This window comes from Staurois parvus, unplaced genomic scaffold (assembly GCF_062004578.1).
Source record: "Staurois parvus isolate SC_StPar_1 unplaced genomic scaffold, SC_StPar_1.0 ptg000510l, whole genome shotgun sequence".
NCBI lineage: Eukaryota > Metazoa > Chordata > Amphibia > Anura > Ranidae > Staurois > Staurois parvus.
This window is the reverse complement of record NW_028318306.1, coordinates 232,616-245,861: the sequence shown is the minus strand read 5'-3', so window position 1 is coordinate 245,861 and position 13,246 is coordinate 232,616. Positions and strand designations below refer to the sequence as shown.

At 40.3% G+C, this 13,246-nt stretch overlaps 1 protein-coding gene across 1 annotated transcript in view; it reads left to right on the top strand.

Moving 5' to 3' along the window:
- Positions 1–13,246, top strand: part of LOC149451900 (F-box-like/WD repeat-containing protein TBL1X) — a 107,561-nt gene that overhangs the window by 27,638 nt on the left and 66,677 nt on the right. The window contains exon 2 of the mRNA XM_089690012.1: positions 9,756–9,901. Within this exon, the coding sequence (XP_089546138.1) occupies positions 9,756–9,901 (146 nt within the window). The remainder of the gene's footprint in view (positions 1–9,755; positions 9,902–13,246) is intronic.

The following is a 13,246-nucleotide window of genomic DNA, read 5'->3' as shown; positions in this document are numbered from 1 at the left end:
TGTGACCGCCATGACACGACATGACTCTAAACCCCGCCCCATCTCCCAGCTTCTGAAACCCTGAAAGGGCTGGGAGGCGCCGGCGCTAAGGGGTTAAATGATATACCCACACCATGCTCCATGATCACCTTCCAGTACAATCCACACTCACCAGGTTCGATGGACTCTTAGTTTCTAGGGTTTAAGAGTCAAAAAGGCTTTTAGTGTGTTCCCAGGAATAAACAGGATTCAAAGTGGAAATGCTTACTCAGTACCCTCCAATGATCATCAAGTGGGCAGATAAGATGCAAAAACAAGTTGGACACTTTAAGAAGTGGAGTCTGCCAAACGAACGCACCTGGAAACTGGAAGCAGAGTGGCCAAATGCCGGCATTCACCAAATTCAATAAGCCGAGGGAAATTCCCTTACAGAATGAAAATCCCATTGCAATATGAACAGCTTATTTGCCTTTAGCAAAATAACCCTCCAAATATGGACTACCCATTTCAAAGTCCATAGAAAACGCCTCATTTATGCAAAAAACTTCAAATCCCCCTCAGTTAACCAAATGTCTTATACATGTATCCACCTCACCTTATTTTTTTTTCTCATTTTCATCTTTCTCCTTCATTTCCCTAATGTCAACAACTTTAAAGCCCTTCCATAAATGAGCTGAAAATGGTAGCCTCTAGATTCAAGACAGGATGATGAAAAGAATAAAGAACCAATAATTTTATCTTTAAGAGTTAGTAATAAGATTTACAAACATATACTTTCAAAGTGTCTGATTGGATATTGGCCACATCTTACTATGAAAGCATACACTAATAAATTACATGATTGGAAAACACCAGTCGATGTATAGGACATAAGAATATGTATACCTTGTTGATGAGCACATGCATATAGATAACATACATGTGTCCTGTGAAATGCCACAATAACCTTTCCTAATGGGAAATGCGAAAAACATGTATCTGCAATATATTTGGTAATATTACATACAGGGCACCTGTCACACAATATTAAAGAACTACTGTCTAAATTATAGCCTGCAGCCAGACCCAAAGGAGTTGATATATCTATATTTAATTATGGATCAGTTTTCTGTGTCACAGGTAAATAGGCACAAGACTTGAATGTTTTCAATGCAGACAGGCTCCTCATGCAGGATGAGTTAAGCTTGCTACGCATTATACAACTGTTTTTGTACAATTTCCTTTAGATTTACCAAAACCATATAATAGGAGGTGAAACCTAAACACTTTCAAATTGTATGCAATCAGGCAGACCCTTGCACTACATAGTTGTGCAAATCTAAAGGAAATTGAACAAGAAAATTTTATAATGTGTAGCCAGCTTAAGAAATGCAAACTAGGAGTCAATTACAGTGTTGTTAGGTACAGTGGGGCCTGTAATTGGCATCATAGGTAGACCTCAACTATGAGAGACAAAATGAGAAAAACATTTGCAAATAAATTCTTTCCAAATCAGCCAATGTGATTGTCTGGATTTTTTTTTCTTATTTTGTCTCTCATAGTTGAGGTCTACCTATGATGCCAATTACAGGCCTCTCTCATCTTTTTAAGTGGGAGAACTTGCACAATTGGTGGCTGACTAAATACTTTTTTGCCCCACTGTATTAAGGGAGCAAAAGGTCAGGAAGTCTTACGCGTATACAGGGGCAGACTGACAACTCATGGGGCCCCCGGGCAATAGGGGATCATGGGGCCCCTGTGTCCTTGCCCAAACTCAACAAATCCTATGAAAAAGGTACCAGGGACATCTCATGGGGCCCCCTACTGACCCCGAGTTTCCAAATGGTCAGTCCGCCCCTGCGCGTATATACCCACTGGCCTACAAGGCACTTATACCCCCTTCCTGCCCAGGCCAATTTTCAGCTTTCAGCGCTGTAGCACTTTGAATGACAATTGCATGGTCATGCAACACTGTACCCATATGAAATTTTTATCATTTGTTTCACACAAATAGAGCTTTCTTTTGGTGGTATTTAATTGCCACTGGGTGTTTTATTTTTTGCACTATAAACAAAAAAAGAGCAAACAATTTGAAAAAAAAAGTTTTTCTTTGTTTCTGTTATAAAATTTTGCAAACAGGAAATTTTTCTACTTCACTGATGTGCATTGATGAGGCTGCACTGATAGGCAGCACTGATGGGGCACTGATAGGCAGCACTGATAGGCACTGATGAGGTGGCACGGATAGGCAGCACTAATTGGCACTGATAGGAGGCACTGATAGGTGGCATTTATAGGCGGCACTGATGAGCTGGCACTGATGATGCTGCACTGATAGGCGGCACTGATAGGCGGCACTGATGGGCACCACTGATGGAAGAATTACCTTCCAAGCTCATTGTTTACATTTGGGTGTCTCTGATGACACTACTATTTTATGGTGCTCCAAGACCTCTTACTGTGGCACAAGGAACTTCATTGTGGAGTCAATATGGCACTTGCAATACAGCAGTCAGCTCTACTAAGTTCTCTAACTGGTCATACATAATTAGATCAGCCTGTAGGCTAAATTAAAAAAGTAACAGTTGATATTAATTCCAGCTTCTCCACATTTTCAACAGCCTCTAGGCACTTCCAGTCCTCTAGGCACTGGCCAAGCTGAAATCTGACCAGAACACATGAAATTCAGTAGGATGTCTCTGAGACATCTCTCTCAGCCACCTCCATCCAGAAAGTTCTCTCACAAATGTACAGTACCAGACTGTCCTGCAGAACATTGTTCTCTCTGATGTCACATACTCTGCAAGCTGGCACAAGTGTCTCCATTTTCAGTAACCATTCTATAGAGATTTCTATAGAAATCTAACAGATTCCTCCATTCCTGCTAAATAGCACCGATGGATGAATCTTTCATTGAGGCTGTTGCATTTTGATAGTAGACACCAGTGGCTGTCAGAATACCTGAACAACAATTGCATCTGGTTGGATACAGCCACTGTTTGGCTGACAAGTTTTTCATTTGAGTTTTCAGCCAAATTATGGTGGTAATTTGGTAATGATGCTCAGGTGGTAGGGTGTCAGTGAATTTTGGCCAGCTAATCAGGAACTGGCCAAAATTTGCATAGAGTTTGGCCAGTTGTAGGCAGGCAGAAGTAACAGTTGATATTAATTCCAGCTTCTCCACATTTTAAACAGCCTCTAGGCACTTCCAGTCCTTCCAGCACTGGCCAAGCTGGAATCTGACCAGAACACATGAAATTCAGTAGGATGTCTCCGAGACATCTCTCTCAGCCACCTCCATCCAGAAAGTTCTCTCACAAATGTACAGTACCAGACTGTCCTGCAGAACATTCTTCTCTCTGATGTCACATACTCTGCAAGCTGGCACAAGTGTCTCAATTTTCAGTAACCATTCTATAAGATAAATTACGATTGCCATTTTGGGATAGTCTGTAACCTATTGCTGGCACGCTGTTAGGAAGAGATTGTCCTCCAGTGGCAGAAAACAGTCTTTGTGAAGTAGTAAACATTTGTTGCCACATATCAAAGGAAAATGTCATTATTGTAAAGTGAAACAGCTCTGATGCACAGCTACACAACAGGTGTAGCAAATGTCTCTGAAGTAGAATAAAGGAGAAATCGTCCATTGGGGACAATTGTTCCCATGATGACTGTTTGGGATATCAATCACATTGCAAAGATATCCTCTCATTTCCTGCTGCAATTATGGGACAGGAAGTAACAGGAAATCTCCTTACAGAGGCACAGATGGCAAAAAAACTGACAGTGGTTTTAACCCTTCCTTACTCCATCCAAGATGAAACTCTGGTTTTAGGTATACTTTAAGTGTGGACTAACAGTATACTATACATGTTCAACATCTGCAGTCAAAACTCCAAATCAGTCAGTCATTTACAGTTGAGGTAATCCTATAAATTCTGTTAAATGTGAGTGTTAGAACATCTGTCAGGTTTTTATTGCTGTCTCTGTATATCTGTCCTGTTTACTTACTTTAGGTAAAGAGAAACTATAATCATTAGGCCAAAATTTGCCACATACATCTGATACGAGGTTTAACCCATTACAACTCTAGACAAAAAAAAACAATTCTGTAACTTGGCTTCAACTTTAGGTGGCAGGGATTTCTTGAAAGGATTTTCAGTACTAGCATCTCAGACAGCATCTAAAGGACTGAAGAGAGAAATTGTATTGCCTTGGAGTCTCAAGCTGTTACCTTAAACAATTGATAAAATGTAAAGCAGCCACAAGCTGTCAAGCTGACTCAAAAACTCATCCTTTCCCCTGTACTATGGACTTGTGCCGGCACGCAAGTATTTTTCAATAGACAAGGTTGTAGTTTTTTAAATTGACTCTGTTATGCTTCAATTTGATATACAAATATTGCTACATCAAGTTCTCTATTAAAGGAAATAACTAGCAAGGTGGTTTATATTAACAGAAAGTTTGAATTTGCTCATGGGAAAAATTGAAAGGTGTTATTAGTGCTGCACAAATATGACATTAAAGTGACTCTGTCATCAAGAAACCAAAATTAAAACAACTTGCTGGAAAATAAGTTATTTAATACTACCTGTCCCACTACCCGCTCTGTCATTCTTCTGTGTTTGTGAAATATTGCTAAAGAAAGAAATTGCTTCTTCCACATCTGTCACTTCCAAATGTGTCGAATGCCCGGCCCCCTGGTTTTTTTTTCTTTCTTTCCTGGCCCCTAAACCAATTCTGTGTGCTGTAGAGAGGAAGGTCCAGCATAAGAAACCACAGCGGACAGGGAGGCTAGGCATCCGACACTGCCAAACAGGTCAGATGCCGAAGGATCTTTAGCCAGTTGTATTTCATGAACACAGAAGAGTATGACAGCATATGCAGGGGGACAGATAAGTAATACATGGCTTCCTTTTCAGGCAATTTGTTTTTTCTATTTTTGTGATTAGATTAAGAAGTCACTTTAAGGGTGTATTGTGAAACACAGCTGACTTCCAGTGTACATATCAAGCATATCAATCATTAGGTAGATATCGAAACACTCCATTTTCTGTGCCATTTCTGGACCTCTTCTGTTTATAGAGGCCAAATAATGCTAATTTAAATAATAGACATCCAATAACTTAGAAGCAAACCATCAACTGTATTAAGTTCTCATTGATGTGTTATTGAAATTCTTATACTGCTGCTATTGTTCTCCTGTATGATATGTTGTTTGTGCTGAAGACTACGCTGAACTGACTGGATCAGTCACTGGTCATAGGTGGGTGGTTGTGGGAAGGGAGATGTTCTTCCAGTCCGTTGTACCCAATGGTGGATACTGGTGGTAAACCCTCTTTCTGGTACGGCCTTAAGGTAATTTCCACACGTACACTTGGAAATATAGGAAAAAAGGAACAACTAATGTCCAAAAGAATGCATTTTTAATGGTAGATTAAGAGACATTTATTGAGAATAATGACAAATACATCAAACCAACGCGTTTCTTCAGGGCTGTTTCTGCACACTATTAAATGGGAAAGATTTCTATGCCGGTTAAATATTTTTCAGGTTTCGGAGTAGAACGCTGTCACTCCAGGGGCAGCAAAGCAATGTACTTGTACTGGTTTGATATACTTGTCGTTATTCTCAATAAATGCCTCTTAATCTACCATTAAAAGTGCATTCTTTTGGACATTGGGCACTCCTTCTTTCCTGTGGGGATACCACATGATATGGTAAGTTATCACTGGCATTAAATGGCCAGAAGGGCTGCTAGATTTGTTAACCATTTGACTACTCATGTCTGAGGTCAGATTTGATCCAGTGGTGGAATTTGTCTGTGAATGAACACCCCAACTGCCAAATTGCCTAAATACACTACACTACAACATAATTCAGGACAGTATCAGATCTCTAACAAGAATGAAGGGAGTTTTTCAATAAATACTCAAAACCAGAATTGCTAAAAATCGCAGCATAGCTGCAGTCCAAAACCAGAAATAGTAATGTTAATGTTTTCCTTTCATTTCATGACAAATGATTGTTAAGAATGAAAAAGGAATCATAGCAGCAATGCGGTGTAAAGTACTGCATTCCCCTAATTTATATTTTATCTCGACAAATAACACAGCAGTGCTTTTTCAGTGTAGTTTATATGCTGCATAAGAAATATGCAAATCAAAACATAAGGCTGTGTTTTTGGTTGCAGAATAGCTTCATAAGAAATCCAGACATATAATTATTTCCAAATAGCAGGGAAAGCTCTGAAAAAATGTTATTTTAAGCAGATTAGTCTTCTGCTAAAGACCCACAGTATTCATTGCATGTATCACATCGGAATTAAGACTACTGATAATGGCTTATACAATGCCTTGGTCCCATTCCATATCTTCTTTTGTGCTAGGGCTCTTGATAACCGTATCAGTTGCATATAAGTTAGCTTTTATAAAGGCTGCTAATTACATTGTTAAAGAAATAAACTGTTATCCATCATTTAGAAGCATTAGGGGCTATGCTCACTCATTTTTAAGCTAAAGTACAATTTCAGTTACAAAAAAGAACCCTGCCCACTCTCAAGGTGTTTATCTTGGACCCCTAAATCTTCTACAATGCCGATGGTGTCTGTGCAGTAACTTCCTAAAGATATACGCCCTATGTTGCTAATGCCTCTAGTGTAGGAGTTGTCCCCCATGTAAGTCCATGAGAGGGACACATGGAACAATGTTGTAAATGTTGTAAATATAATAAAATGTCCCATGTGCATATCTTCCTTCACTAATTGAACAAGTAAAGCTATGCACTTAGGACATTTTATTTGATTTGTGACACTGTGGTGAAGCCTATCTTGATCACTCTTATAAAGAGAAGAGTCTCACTTCTCGTGATGCAGTTTATATTTATATTTGAATTTCTAACAGCGATTGTATTTTTTGTTCTGGAAAGTCCATTCACTCAAAAATCAAATGTTAAAAGCAAGCATTTTTTGAAGTACTTTCAAATGACATTTGTCATGTCTTCAAATGTACTGACGGGAATTTTTCACATTTGTTTGAAAATCTACTAGCCAGCTTAAGAAAGATTGCAGGGCCCAAAGATGTAAACACTGGATGATTTAGCTGCTGCCATAGAGTGTAAAGTATGTACCTGGGTAGGAGGATTCTAGGTTAGGGCATAAGGATATAAGGTTATAAGGTTTGGGGTGTTGGGAAGAAGCAATGGGATTTTGGGGGGTTGAGTTCCTACAGTGAAAATTTCCAAATCATTTTAACCTTTTGTAACCATTTGTGCACCATTGGTGATAGTGCCAGAGTCAGCTTATAAGGCTCGACCAGATTGCATAGTATGGTCCATTTAGTACAGAGAGTATCTAGGAGGAAGAAAGAGCAGAGCAAAGCAAAAATCTTATGAGTGTGCTTCTGATCCTTCAATGTCCAATCATAACCTGGGGCTTCATGATCTTCTATTAGGAATGTTGTAGTAGAAGGTTTTTCATTAATGATGCCCATTTCACTACAAACATCACACAGTAATTTATTTTACTGAGACCATAATGGAAAAAGAAATGTGAGATTTCCCTTTCCTAGCAGGTATATTCTGAATACTGATTTTTGAACTGTAAAGCTGTGTAAGGCTTGATAGGCACAATTACTATTCCAGCACTTTAGGTATTTGTAAAGGGGCAATCTTTAAATGGAGACACAGTTATTGATGTGCATTCACGTAAGAACATTGGTGGTTGGTTGGACCTTCCTCTCCAAAGGGTATTAACATTTATATGTTGGATGACATTTTTGGGGGTTCAGTCAACTGGAGGTTGTTTACCTGATTGGGAACAAGACAGGATAATTGTCCGTCCTTGCTTGGACAAGCCTTGATTGCAGCACAGATCCTGAAGAATGCATCAATTGCATCTGCTGTATAAAAGCGAGAGTTGTAATTGTATATGATTTGTTTTAAGTGACATTAAAATAAATTTTTCGTGAATTGTGACAGTGCTGTGCCCGGCAATGATGTAAAAAGAGTTTATTACCCAGGGTTCTCATCCAGGCAGGTTGAAGGGCTCCAGAGTGCTTGTCTCATTCAGAGGAAACTGGTTTTTCAATTCCCTAAATGGTTGGTAACACCCCTTTTGGAGCCTGAAGTCTGGTAAATTTGTAGAGATTTAGGAGGGATGAAGTCTCCAATCCTGGGTCTGGATTTTGTAAACAACCAGCACACTAATCGGACAGGTGTGTACAGACTATGGTTCAGGGCTCCACCCCTGTAGATAGAGGAGGTCTCTGCTCAGGAACCAGGAGGCTTCAACTGGGAGACAAGTGGAAGTCAGTGTAGCATGGAACTGCAAGGTGCATGCAAGAGAAGACTGTCTGGAGGAGACAGGCAAGGGCCTGAAGTGCTAGGCCAAAGTAACAGTGTTGCACATGTATGCCAGAAAGCTGATGTTCAATTGTTTTGTAAACCCCTGCAAGGAAAACACATTGGTTTCTGGTTTCTGTTTTAATATAAGTGGGCAAAAAAAGCCCCAAAAAAGATTGTAGAGGCTATGTTAATGGGATACCCCTTGAAGCTGGTTCTAACATTATATTCTTTGTTTTATTGTACTGTTCTTTGAAGTACATCTAAAGTCCCAATTTTTATTTTTTTTGGGGTGGGGTGTTTGTATAGCACTTTAGGTATATTTGCTCACAGCTCCATTTATTATTAACCTGGAAACAGTGTAAAAGAGGTAATGCTAGTAAGATTCCATTGGATTAGTATAGGATAAAAGCAATTTTTTATAAACCCACACCACCAAACTAGACACAACCTTACTTACCAGTAGCTAAATAAAGCCCCCCATTTACAGTGGCTCTACCTTTCTAACCTTTCTAACATCCAGTAGGACTAGCCACCTACACATTTTTCATACCAGGGAGCTGTCCAGAGCATAGTCCTTTTGCCTTTTGAGCACATGCCAAATGACCCATTCTTTATTTGGGTACTCATGACCCACATGCCAAACCAAATGACCCACTCATCTAGTGCTATCTGTAACATTATTGCTAAAACAGGGCATCAGATTATCAGTTTATTCACCACTCAGATTTTAAAATGCATTTTCAGTTTCCAAAAAGGAACTCTCCTAACACTAAACATTATTATGCATAAAACATGTAAGCAATGTAAGTTATTTGATCACCTATGATGTAGAGCATTATATAACAGGTTTTCCAAATGTAAGGTGCCCTAAAGGTTTTCACATTATATGAAATAATGTATTTCTAATGAAACATGTTTCATCTTTCTTTTATGCTTATTTTGCACCAAAGGTTAATCTAGATTTCCTTTTAAAGTATTTCAACTGAAAGCAATGGCTCAGCTCCACTGGCCACCAGATTAATACTGAACATTATGCATCAAATCATAGCTGGGCACAAAATCGTATCTCTTCAGGAGGTTTCAATCAATTACAATGCTGCTGATCATTATGATTCTATTTCCTGCATAGACATAATCGTTTGGAAGACATAATCCCTGATATCTTGCATACCACTTATAGAAATATCCACATTGAATACAGTGTGGTTTTTTTAGGGACACAAATATGTAAATTTTGAGAATGTTATTAGCTAGTGCATGCCTTTTGTTAATGAGAATATAAAATACATGTTTGTGTATGGTACTATGGAGCAGAAAAACTGCCCGGATTGGTTATAAATCTGCTGCTCTAGCAGGTTGTTGGTGTTTTTTTGTTTTGTTGTTTGTTGTTTTTTTTTTTTTCTAGCAGGGGTGTTATTTTGATGAATTTCATGGCTGGCTTTTCTTGTTTTCAGGTTTCTCTCACTCTGCATTCACATTTGGAATTGAAAGTCATATCAGCCAGTCTAACATCAATGGGACACTAGTGCCACCTGCCGCCCTTATCTCCATCCTGCAGAAAGGTTTACAGTATGTGGAAGCTGAAATCAGCATAAATGAAGTAAGTGTCTTAAATGTAAACATGTTAAGGATGGTTCATTAGTATTACATTGCAGTTATATTACCTACTGAAAGTGAGCGTATTATATGGGTGCATGTATGATATATAATATAGAGAAATCACACAGCACATTATTTTGTTACAGGTAAAGAGGTTATTATTGTGTCCTTACTTGATTTAGAAAAACTAAAGAAGAGAAAATGAGAGTAAGACCAGAGCAGCTGCCTATTGCAGCTAGTCAAAATCCCAGTATCAATGTAAAGCAGAACTCTAACCAAAATAACTAAATGTATGAATAAATAAATAAATAAAAATCAATGGTCCATTTATATAAAAAAAACAAGAAAAACAGTTTTGCTGCAATATTCAGATTAATTACAGAGATCCCCTCCCCATTACTTTTTTTCTTCCACTAGATGCCCCCAATCTAATAGCCAACATTGTTCAACCCACTTCCTCTGAACCCAGGTCATCCATTAGGATTCACATTACCCCAGCAGCAAGTCAGTTTTTCTCCAGTGTCATTGATGAAGAATAGGTCATACTGCATTTATCGTCACATGGGCATACTGTATGCACATAAGGCTCTGGGTTACAGGCACCCTACCGTTTTGGCAGATGTGGTGCATGAGATCAGTTCATACTTTCACATTAATGACATTCAGGATTGCAGCCTGGGAGTGGTGTGGGAGGCATGCAAGGCAGCCATCAGGAGGGTTCTTATTAAACACAGAGCTCGAATCAAGATGGATCAGGAGACGCAGCTTGTTGTTAGATATCCAGGTTGTGAAATCTCACCACAAGCATGCTCCAACCCTGCCTTGGAGAGAGAGTTACCACATCTATGCAAGCAGTTTAGAACTTTTCCGCATCACAGCTAAGGCCACACTCCAGTTATGTCGCTGGGTGTTTTATGAATCAGGCAACAAATGTGGCCGTATTTTAGCTAGATCACTACAAGACCAGTGCATGGCGCCCTATGTATCCCATATCACATGCTCGGATGGTCAGGTGGCTACTCTTGCTATTCATATTGCTCAGATCTTTGAGGAATTTATTCCTCCTTATACAACCTTGAAACTCAGACCCCCTCCCAAGATCTATTGAAGGAATATCTGATGTCCTTGGGTATGCCCAGACTTCTCTCATCGATAAGACAGGAACTAGATGACCCCACCTCCCTTGAAGAGATACAGTGTGCAATAAACTACATCAAATCAGGTAAAGCTCCGGGCCCCGATGGCTTTACCATGCAATACTTTAAACGTTTGGGACCTTATATGGTAAAGCTATTTAATTCATAGGGTGACATGACCTTCTTGCCCCAGGACACTTTACAGGCCCATATAACTGTTCTTCACAAGGAAGGGAAAGACCCCTCATCCTTTGGCAGTTATTGGCCAATTTCCCTTTTAAATGTCGACTTGAAACTGTTTACGAAGATTGTGGCTACCCGTCTCCAACAACATTTACCGTATCTGATTCACCAGGATCAGGTGGCTTTTATTTCGATCTGGGAAGCTTGCGATAATACTTATAAAGTACTTAACCTGATCTAGGTCCCTAATCAGACCTATACCTGTCTTGGAAATTCGCTTTAACGAATTTCTCCTTACCGTGAGTACTCGCAGTTGGATGCGCAGAAATCCCCCATAAAGCTGTGTGAATCTCGCTTACCACGACTGCAGCCAAACTACACGATTCCTGCCCATCCAAATACTTTGGTCCTGTTGATTTGTAGGTGATGGAGCTCCGTTACCCTAGAATGATCACACGACACTCTAAGGCTGGTTGCAATCCACATAAGGGCCGGCTTTAGGCTCAGCTCTCTGTTTTTATTAAAAATACACACATGCCCCCCACATGAATAAAGTCAAACCCTCCCACCGAACAATACAATGGGGATTGCCTATACAGAGGATGTACATTCCAATTGGAGCATAGCCTTTGCTATTATCTATCACTGGTCCTCCCCCATGAGTCTTCTGAGGTCAGCAGACTTCCTCCCCTTCCCCCCTATGAGCCATCTGAGGTCATATTTCCTGTCCTACTAGCTTCTATTGGTATGTAAAATTCTCTGCACAAGCACTCCCTAAAAATATCAGTCTGTACCTGGATGGGCCCGATACGATCTTTATTAAAACACATCCATCCCAGATACAGTTTCAAGTTGGTAATGGGTTGTAAGATATGCATAAGCCTACACGTGGAGTTCACACCGCTTGCGCATTGCGTTATGAAGCCCACGTGGTACCATGCTGCTGATATGTGGATACAGGCCCACGGTCTACTGACAGCAGCATTCGCATGGAATGCCGTGGTGGTATACACACCGGTCTATAAGCGCAGATCTGCCATCTCATCCATTACCAAGCTGAGTACTGTAATACATACATTGTACATGCGCATGGCCCAATTGCAGCCTTCAGAGCTTTAATTAAGCCACACGAGAGACATATGAATAACACGAATATATGACACATTTAAAGTTCGACCAACAATACAAAATTTCCATGACATTCCCTCCTGTTTTATCATATTCTCCTCGTGTCCCTTCTTGATCTTCTTCAGCTTGATGGGTGTAGTCTCAAACTTCAAAGAGTTCCTGTAGTTGTCCCTGAGAATAAAGCTCCACGGGGTACCTGAAACAACAAGACCCGACGCAGACTCGACGCAAACAGGCTTGATTGAAGCGATGATCCTCAAGAGCGTTGGAACCTTCACTACAGGAAGGCTCTTGCAAAAACCACAAACAGACTTGTGGTATGAATAAAGCTTGTGATCCCACGGTGGTCTGGGGAGATCCAGCAATAGATTCTCAAATTGCCCCTGCAGACGGGGCCACACAAGGCTGGTCTCGACCCAGACAGTTTTCCAAATCGCAGACACAAACAATGATGAGGCTTGAAGCTTGCTTGAAGGTCTTGGAGAATGTGGTCTTCAGAGAGATAAATTAGAGGGAAGCCAGGACGTAATCTGTAGAGAAGGTGGTTGGTTGGTGAGGTCTTCCCCCGATCAGTGGTTGGAGTGGGATCCCCGGAGCGGGCATGGAGATGTGGTCGTCTGCCCGAGCTTGGCTTACACGGTCGATGAGGCAACAGGAACATCTCACCGCGGCATATAAAAGGCAGATGAAAAAGAGAAGCATCAGGATATACACTCCCACTTCCTTCAACCAAGATCCGATGGAGAACAGGAAATCTCCCAATCCTCCCAAACCCTTGAACGGATTCCAACCCTCACTAGCTATAGCTCTAGCTTTTCCCTGTAGTTCACCAACTTTGTCCATATGGGCCTGGACCTTGTCATCGGTGTCTTCTATCCAAGTACAACAATCCTCTCCGA